General features: G+C 33.6%; 1 protein-coding gene across 2 annotated transcripts; it reads left to right on the forward strand.

Annotated features, from left to right (window-relative positions):
* LOC109830275 (psbP domain-containing protein 4, chloroplastic) lies at positions 4,453 to 7,439 on the forward strand. Of its 2 annotated transcripts, XM_020397492.1 has the most exons (6): positions 4,453 to 4,867; positions 5,372 to 5,475; positions 5,556 to 5,667; positions 6,575 to 6,802; positions 7,175 to 7,256; positions 7,305 to 7,439. In XM_020397492.1, exons 1-5 carry the CDS (start codon positions 4,603 to 4,605, stop codon positions 7,237 to 7,239), a joined length of 774 nt encoding a protein of 257 aa, XP_020253081.1. In that variant the 5' UTR covers positions 4,453 to 4,602; the 3' UTR covers positions 7,240 to 7,256; positions 7,305 to 7,439. The 2 variants fall into 2 exon arrangements, with proteins under 2 accessions (XP_020253081.1, XP_020253080.1); XM_020397491.1 differs by having other exon boundaries at positions 4,456 to 4,867; positions 7,175 to 7,439.

The raw sequence follows: 9,824 nt of genomic DNA on the forward strand, positions 1-9,824 counted from the left end.
ATGGAGGTGAAATCATATTAGATCATAGCATTATATTCTAAAAGATCAAATGGCAGTACCTCAGATATCTTGAGCAACTCGCATAATTGACTGCACCTTTCCTCTCTTATCTGCAATGGTTTTAGAATAAATATGTCTATTTGATCTGAATCATTAAAAAATTATAGAGAAAATTAAATAAATTAGACTAAAACCCTTTTTAACAAAAACATTCATAATTCTTGACAAGTTACTCTGATCTTGAAACTCGCCTTTGCGCTTACCATTCTTCCCTCTTATTTTTCTCTATCTTTTTCTTATATTTTACTTTTCCCTGAAAATGACACAATATAAAAAGAAAAATCCCATCAACAAACACAAAATCTCAGAGAGAGTTAGAGATTAGAAATCTAAATTCATGCGATTAAAAATTCACACCCATGCATGCGTTCTATCTCCCTCTAAAGAGAGTTAAAGAATGTAAAATGTTTTAGGTTGGCTCGTCGGATCCAGGAAAGAATAGAATATATGAATTAAATAAATGATAACATTTTCAAATATGCATATAGTAGAGAATTACAAATGAGTCCATAATCAGAAATTACAATATTATTTTAGCAAATTTTACACATGTATCCAAAAAAGCAATACTTTGCCCAATTTAGAAACATTTTATATGTCACCTTAGATTCTCATATTGCAAATATTTCCTCTATCCAAATTAAACTCATAGTATCAAGTAAGAGAGTAAATTCAAATTATCCATATTGTTCATATCTATATTTCTTCAATACTACTGCTATCAAGGAAAGAATCAGCACTGGAAGTGTTCAATAGCCTCCCTCTCCTTGCTGTTTGATGAGCTAATTACTTTCACCTTCATTCCAATCCTATCCAAATTTCACTACAAAATGTCAAAGGCTACCACGCCCAACCATGTATGAACCATGTGATTAATTATAATGAAATAGGTATGGAGTTTCAAATGCATTTGATCACAAAAACACATGTATGAATTATGTGATTAATTATAGTTACATAGAATTTATTTCCATCTTAAGTGGCATGTGTATTTCAAGTTATATTATACATATGTTTTACAGTGTTATGGAGAAGACTAACAAACTGAGAATAATTTGCCACAGTGAGTCCATTAGCCTACAAGACTACTCATCGGTCAGTGGGAGTTATTTGAAGAACAAAAGATAGAAAATGACAAAGTTAAATTAAAAATTGCCCCTAAATGTGGGGATATTTACTCTTATCATATTTGAATGACCATTATATTTAAAAATTTTAAATAAAAAATAATCAAAAGTTTTGTCACCCATATCATCTTTTATATGTAGTGTGTGTGTGTGCGCGCACGTGTGTGAATAAGGTTTTCTTTCACTTGTTAGATCCTCGCTACTAAATTCCTTAACATTGTAATATAAGCTCTAGAAAAATATCTATACATGAGCATATTTAGTAGATAACACTAATCTTGGTTTTGCATAAAAAGATTTTATACTTGTTAAATATAAAAATATGAGGTCCAATTTGAAATAGACAATTGTATGTGTAATTAAAACATTCAAACTTGCATATTTATATTTCTTATATTCTATATTAGTTTTCCCCTCCAACAAAAATTTTAGTTTGACCTCCAAAAGTAACCACTATGTTTGTAAAATTCAAAATTTTGAATTTAATTAGTATCACAATCAATAGTATAAATAAAATTGACATAATCAAGCAATGATAAGAGACCAACCATATTAGACACTCAGTGCAATTCAAGTTCAAGCACATTCGAAACTAATTACAATATCTAAGCTAAGTTCCTCATATCACATAGCGTTATTATGAGGCTGAGAGGTCATACCTTCTTTGGATCAAGTAGGTAATCATGCATACTGTTATGCTTCAAGAAAATAGTCATGCTCTTGTTTGCAGTAGAATACAAATAACCAGTTGTAGTACCAAATTGCCACCTAAAAAGACTACTGAACTTGGGTCATAATAGGATTTACAAAGAGTAAATAAATTTAGAAAATTTAACCTCAAGTCTAAAATCCACAATGATATTAGAAGGTTATGTTTTTTTAAGATAATAAATGCATAAATGTGATCTAGGATCTAAACTAACAAAAACGTGAAAGATATCCAGCTCTGAGAAAGATCCTGCAAAAAAAACTAAGATCCAAGGCACATCCATCACATGGAAAATGTAAGTCAAAATTTGCCCAAGAATAACATAAATTTAATAAATCTAATAAAAATGCAGAAAGAAAACAAATTCGATCGAAGTGGATGAAAATGTCTCTCACACCTTGCTTTAGGCCGACTTCTTTTTCGACGGTGTGATATTGAGCGCACTTCGTCTTGCTACATAAATTTATCACAAGAAATAGATCAAAACAAGTTCTAGCCATCACTCTTTGAAGAGATCTAATTAGCTAAAACCATAGAAATCAAACAAAACTAACCAATATGTACAAAGAGATCAGATGAAGAAGAAATATAACAGAGCTCAAATTATGAAATGGATTTCATACCAGTGCTCTCTCCTTGTATAACCCCCTTCGACAAATGACAGGCTTGAGATTGAATTTGAAAGATGCTAACGCTGGTTAGATATTGAGAAGGAGGAGAACAAAGCATTGACCAAGAGGAAGGAAGACAGAGGAGAATGTAGAGTTGAGAGAGAAATTTAGATGAGAGCGGAGATGGTGAAATGAGGGAGATATGAAAGATATAGTCAATAGAAATCAATAAAAGTTTAAGCGTTGTTGCATAATGATAAGGATAACGAATGGGAAACGAAAAGCCTTGGAGTTTCATTAAAAGCTCATGGCTATCGTGGATAATGTGAATGACTACATTAGCTGAAGGAATTTTTTGCATTATGCGTGGAGTTCAATTGGTCATGTCACTTATGGAGATTTAAATTCAAGCCAAAGGGGTTGGTGAGTTTTCGTATTCAGCACATTAATTAATGAGTTATGGAAGGTTAAGAGTCTAAGACACTAATTAAAGCTTACTATTGTGATGAGGAGAAAATTAGAATTAAGTAATTTGTAAAGGGCAAAATGGGTATGAAAAAGTTTTAACATGGGTATTCTCTTTTATAAGTAGTATAGATTAGAGGTTAACTATAAAACACTAAAAGTTCTTGGAGGTTTACTGTAATACACTTTTAAGAGCATGTTTAACAACTTATTTATTTCTTCTTGTAAGTAACTCTTTATTTATAAGGTGTCAATGTTGTGTTTAGTAAGGATTACTTATGTTACTTATTTGCTACTTTAAGTAGGGAGACAATAAGTTAGGATTTCTCAACTTATTTTTTCTCTAATTATAAGTAATTTTCCTTATTCTGGCCAAAGCACAAAAATACCCTCGTATTCCCTTTATTTAGTTAAATATTTTCTTATTATAAAGTGACTAATATATTAATTAATTACTTAATAATTATTATTTTATTAACATAAAACTAATCAATCTCAATATCACTAATTAATAATCACAAATAATGTAATATATAAAAATATTTTAGTAAATTATATTTCTTTCTATGAGTTAACAAATTTTTACATAAGAATTAATTATTTTATTAATAATAATATTTATTAATATGAAATTAACTAATTAATCATAGTATTAGTAATTAATAATCATAAATAATCTAATACATACAAATATTTTAGTCAAATATATTTCTTATTGTGAGATAAATAATTTTTATTTAATTGATTAATTATTTTATTATTATTAATAATATTTTACTAATATGGATTTAACTAATTAATCTCAATGTTAGTAATTAATAATCACAAATAATGTAATATATCGGATTATTTTAATCAAACACCTTTCTTATTATGAAATACCTAATTTTAGTTAATTAATTAATTAATTAATAATAATATTTCATGGCAGTGAAAGTAATTAATTAAACTCAATATTATTAATTGATAATTATAATTAACTTGAAATAGTTAATCTTAAATTAATTGTTTTTAAATAATTAATAAATATTATATTATTAATTATCTGGTTAATATAAAAAATTAAAATAAATTAATTAGTCATAATATAGAGTTACAATAATACGTTCTTTTTAGGCATTTATCACAACCTTATAAGTTATTAGTTTATCAAACCCATAACTATCCGTGCATCCATATAAGTTAAAGGGTTTACCAAACAACTATCTCATTTTCTTACATACTTATAATAAGTTTTGAGAATAAGTAATAAATAACTTACAAGTATTCCAAAAATAAGTAGTAGGCAAACAAGCTCAAGAAAAGTTCAAAACTTGATTCAATATAAAAACAAACTTTTCCTTTCAAATCCAAGCTTCATGAGGGAGAAGGTTTGCAGACTACAGATAAATTAAATTGTACTGCGGAGCATCATAATCCTTCAATCCGAGCCTCATCCTGTGGACTAAAAAATTACACAAAATCTCCAAAATTAATGATAAAAATTCACAAAAGCAGGAAGAGATATAAGGGGAGAGAAAAAAAGAGGCTGGAGGAGAAGAGAAGAGCAGAGCAACACAAATTAGCCAATCACTTCTAAAGCTCTTCATCAAACTCAATAAAGAAAGAAGCTGAACTTAACAGAGAGCAAATGGGCACTGCAGTCTTCACTACTAGCTGCTGCTTCTCTCTCAGCCGAATGCAGAGACTCAGAACGAGAGCTTTCTGTTCACGGGCAGCAAGAGGAGATGAGGAGAGAGATGGGGTTGGGACTCTAGGGAGGAGGCCTGCTTTGGTATCTGGGCTTTCTTTAGCTTCTGGGGTTTTGATGGGCTTTACAGGAGATGGGGTTGCTGCAGTGAAGCAGGGGCTTTTGGCTGGAAGGATTCCTGGATTATCAGACCCAGATGAAAATGGTTGGTCCTTAATCTTGTGCTTTTTCATGGATTTTTTTAAAGTTTATGCTTTTCTAGTTGAAGCTAGTTTTGTGCTATATGATTCCGACAAAGCTTTTTTTTTTTTTGGATGTTAAACTAGTTATTTAGTCAAAATCCCTTTCACGTATCAACTTTCAGAGTTACGATAACGGTTGAGAATTCATATTTATATTAACCGTTATTTTTAAGGATTAAAACTGGGTTATATTTATATGCATGCCCATGGGATTTGAACCTAGGCTATTCTAATTTTATCAGCCTTTTGACATCGTACCAGAGCAACCTAGATTTAACTACCAGAGTGTGAATTTAAAGCAGACTTAAAAAAATTAATACCACGACTTCGGAGTTTTGATGACGGGGATATATAAATATATGGATGTCTTTAGTCTGTAATGCAATTTACATTACTATTTTTTCTTATTTTCTTTTTTTTAAAAATAGTGGATTGTTCTTAATAAGAGGAAGGAATGGCTCAGACAGGTTGGAGGACTTATAGGAGGCCAGATGAAAAGTCTGGAGGACATGGAGTTGGGTGGAGTCCTATAATCCCATACACCTTCAAAGTTCCTCAAGGCTGGGAAGAGGTGAGCTTTTTGATTATTTTCTTTCTTTTCTCATTCAATTTGATTTAATATCTGAGCATTTATAGATTCTTGTGCCTTAGGTTCCTGTATCAATTGCAGACCTTGGCGGAACAGAGATTGACTTAAGATTTGCAAACAGTCAACAAGGTCGCTTGTTTGTTATTGTGGCTCCAGTTCTAAGATTTTCTGCAGGTACTAAAAATTACTGATAGATTCACAATGAAATTGATTAAAGATCTGTCGAAGGACCTTGCCACTATATCAAAACTTCGAAGTTAATGGTGAGGGTTGAGGGTTATATTTTTATATCTTAACAATGCCTCCCGCATGTTGAATGCCCTTTTTATGGGCCGAAATCTAGACTCACGTAACGGTGTCAATATTTAAAATCTGCTTTAAATTCGTGGTCGGTGGGATTTAAACTTGGTTTGCTCTGATACCATGTTCAAGTCCCTAACCATTACACCAGAACTCAGAAATTAAGGTGAGGGTTATAGGTAATATTCTAGCAAGTTCTAAAGCAGAGCATAAATGGGAAGCGTTAAATTAATTGAACATACTTGTACATTAGTCTTTTCCACGCCTAAAAGTATGAAAGAAAACAGAAATTGAGATTGTTCGCAGAACAATATCGATCACAAGTACACCAAAATTAACGAGGTTTAGGCTTAGTAGCAGATGATCCCTTCTAATTAGAATAGAGAGAAAGAAACTACAATTAGAAGAGATCCTTGTAGCATCAATCATCAAGCCCTCATCTTACACATAGTACGTATAAATCATAAATCATATCTTGAAACTCTGAGATTATTATCATGAAACGAAATGCCCAGAGTACACTTTCAACAAGTTTGAACTTTCTGAAAAGATCCTTTGACAGTTGGAAACTGTAATATACTGAAGATAATATCAAGCAGATTAGGATTCAAGACGTCCCAACGCATTCCATTGGAATGCACAGGAATGAAACTACTAATTCTGATAGGCTTTGAGTAAATTACATTAAAGATGTTTGAGAAACAACTTCAGCCTAATGTTTATTGATAGTAAATAATAATAGACTAGAGCTAATTATCTTCAACTGTTAATTGTGATTCAGATCTCGGTGATGATGTTAAAATAGAACAGGTTGGGTCGCCGGAAAAGGTGATAAATGCATTCGGACCAGAAGTGATTGGAGAAAATGTAGAAGGCAAAGTTTTAAGCATGGAAGAAGCAGATTATTCTGGGAGAAAATATTACCAGTTTGAATTAGAACCTCCTCATGTACTAATTACCGCTACTGCTGCTGGAAATAGACTTTACCTGTTTGGTGTCACTGCAAATGGTAAAAAAACAACTGTACAATTATTTTCTCATTAAATTTTATTTGGTTAATTGGACATAGATCCCTTGTAGTATCGGCTATTTTGCTCTTACTACTTCTGTTGTTTTACAGCTGCCTTTTGGGTTAAATTTTTTTTGACCCTTTTACCTTTAGATAGACGTATTAACTTCCACCTGAGGCAATATATGTCAAAATTTCATCAAGGTAAAAGCGTTAAGAAAAAAAAAACCAGGAGGTCTATCTGCAACAAGGAAAGCGGGGGAAGTAAGAAGAAGAATGCGATACTACAAGGGGTCTACGTGCAATTAACCCATTTTAATTTCTAGGAGAAAAAATATATCATTTCTGATATCGGATTTTTTCCCCCAACAGGTTTGCAGTGGAAGAGGCATTACAAGGATTTAAAGCAGATTGCACAGTCCTTCCGTGTTGTTTAGAAGATTGATACAGAGTAAGAGGCAATTGGAATAGAAATATATTGCAATGAAAAGCTTTGCGTGTACTTTGATCAGAAACCTCAGTGGCATTTCTTTGGGGAGTTCTTGATTGTTTCGACTCGAATGTACAAGCATAAACAACATAAATCTAAATGTGATGTGATTTGCACTTTTTGATATTTTAGTGCATCTGAGTAAAATTGTGTCTACTCTTCTTTTGTTGCCTAAACTCTTTGAATTCGGTATGATCTTTTCGATGGTACATACTCTGGGGGTAAACTTAGTAGTCTCTGATTAAACTGGTGTGCAGATGTAATCGGCATTGAGTTTACCACAAGGAAAGCAAGTTATGGTTTTCAAGAATTTCAAACAGGGAGTCTCTTGCCGAGACTCGACAATGTGAGAGAGAGGTATCTAAACAGTAACTTAAATTATTACTTTCTAACATCAACAAATATTACTTTCCAACATCATCTAAATATTTGGTACTAGATTGAAACCAAATTATTAGGACCCTGTCCGTATAATATCCTTTAATTGATTAATAACAAACTTTAATTTGTTACCAATTTGTGTATGAGGTCACTTGTGTAGAATGACGAAGAAAAGAGTGAAAAATGAGCACCAGCAGATATAAGTTTCAGTTCAAAACGATGAAACTATAGCAGCTCCATCGATTGATCTACACTCATCGATTGGCAGATTGCCCATCGATGAGCATTCATCAATCGATTGACTGTGAACGTGGGCCACCACGTTCTCAATGTGAACGCATGAAAGGAGATTCCACTTTGGTGGGGGCCACGGATGTGCGTGAGCAGCAACGAACGCGGTTTGTTTCTGTGTGGTGATGGCCAACCCGAATATCTCAACTTGAGATATAAATACCTCCGCGTTTTCTTCCCTAGGGCTTGGTGCAGGTGAAAATTGGGGATAGAAAAGTCAGGGGTGCGGCTGCAGAGAATAGGTGCGGCTGCAGAGAGCTTGGCTTTGGAGAAAAATCCTAGGGTTTTGTGAAGAGAGAAAAAGTATTTGGTGGCTGACCTTTTCTTGTGAAGAAAAGCAAGGAGCTTATTCGAGGGTTTAGATTGTGAGAGTTATAAACCCATTTGTATTCTTTTTTCTCTATAATAGTAGATCCCCCTCCTTGCCCCGTGGACGTAGGCAGTGTTTGCCGAACCACGTAAAATTGATTGTTTGAGTTTGTGGCCATTGTAATAGTTTTAGGATCCCTCGACGCGCAGTCCTAGAGCTGACGAGAGGAAGAGCAAATATCCCACTTTGATGGGATATTAGGCTTTCAGATTCTTGTTCCCTTTAAGAAACAAGAATTCTTATCGATCTTTCTCTATTATTATGCACCAGAAACTCTGCCGAAATTTCCGCTGCGCACAACATTGACATGTTGCTCTTTCAATCGATTTGCTAAACTTATTTCGATGGGGAAATTCGACTTCACCCATTGAAGAGCAAAACGCCCATCAACGAGCTTATGCCCATTGATGGACGCTGGGCCAAATCAGCAACTGAGTTGAGGTTTAATCTTAGTCATTGGTTGTATTGGGAAATTTAGTCTCCCCGCCTACTGCGATCTGCTCAACTCGGAAGCCAACCCACAATCAACAAGATATAAAACAACCGCAATCAAGAAGAAAGAAAATCGAGATTTACATGGTTCGATCGACCAACTTCGACCTACGTCCACGGGCAACAATACGAGAAATTCACTATGTATCAAGGAGAACTATAAGAGAAACCACTCAACTCTCGTTTCTCAATCTCTCAACCTCACATACATAATTCACTCTCATATTATCTCCAAAGCTCACTCCTTACAATCTTTTAAACGGACAAACACTGCGAAACCCTCTCCCAATGATGTAATCTTTTTCACGGATAAAGACTACGAAACTCTTACCTCTCGCACAATATTCTTAAATCAGGCTACACCCTCTGCTAACCCTAAATTACAAGAATATTGGCTCTCTCTTCTCTGCTTGGTTTTTCTTCCAACAATAAAAGAATATATATAGGGAAACCAAAACCCTATCTTTAGTCTAACTTCCTAATTAGAATAGGTTTCAAACTCCTAATCATGATGAGACTCAACCTCGTAATCATGATAGATCTCTAACCCTATTTAATTATCATGAAGTTATATAAAGAATCAAAGACACAATCTCAACCGGTCGTTGCTGATAAAGATTCTTCTCTCCTTTTTTTAGCAATTTTTCTAACCTAATTGTGAAGAGAAAAAGAGAGAGGAAGAGGGAGAAGTGCTTAGGGTTTGAAGAAACGATCAAGCTCATCATCTGGATCATGTTGTTACTAATAGGAATTATCATAATCTCAGTCCTCTTTGAATATAAACAAATAAATTCAAACAAATGATTTATACGCCCCTTGATCACACCACCATCGTTTAATATTAATAATCCTTCATTACACTACTAGTGGCGGAGCCAACCCCCACGCCCCCCCCACCACCCAACCCAACATTCGTATGTGGCTCCGCCACTAGTTAGTGTAATGAAGGTTATTAATATTTAAACGATGGTGGTGGATCAAGCATCATCTCTCTTTCT

Source organism: Asparagus officinalis, chromosome 2 (assembly GCF_001876935.1).
Source record: "Asparagus officinalis chromosome 2, Aspof.V1, whole genome shotgun sequence".
Classification (NCBI taxonomy): domain Eukaryota; kingdom Viridiplantae; phylum Streptophyta; class Magnoliopsida; order Asparagales; family Asparagaceae; genus Asparagus; species Asparagus officinalis.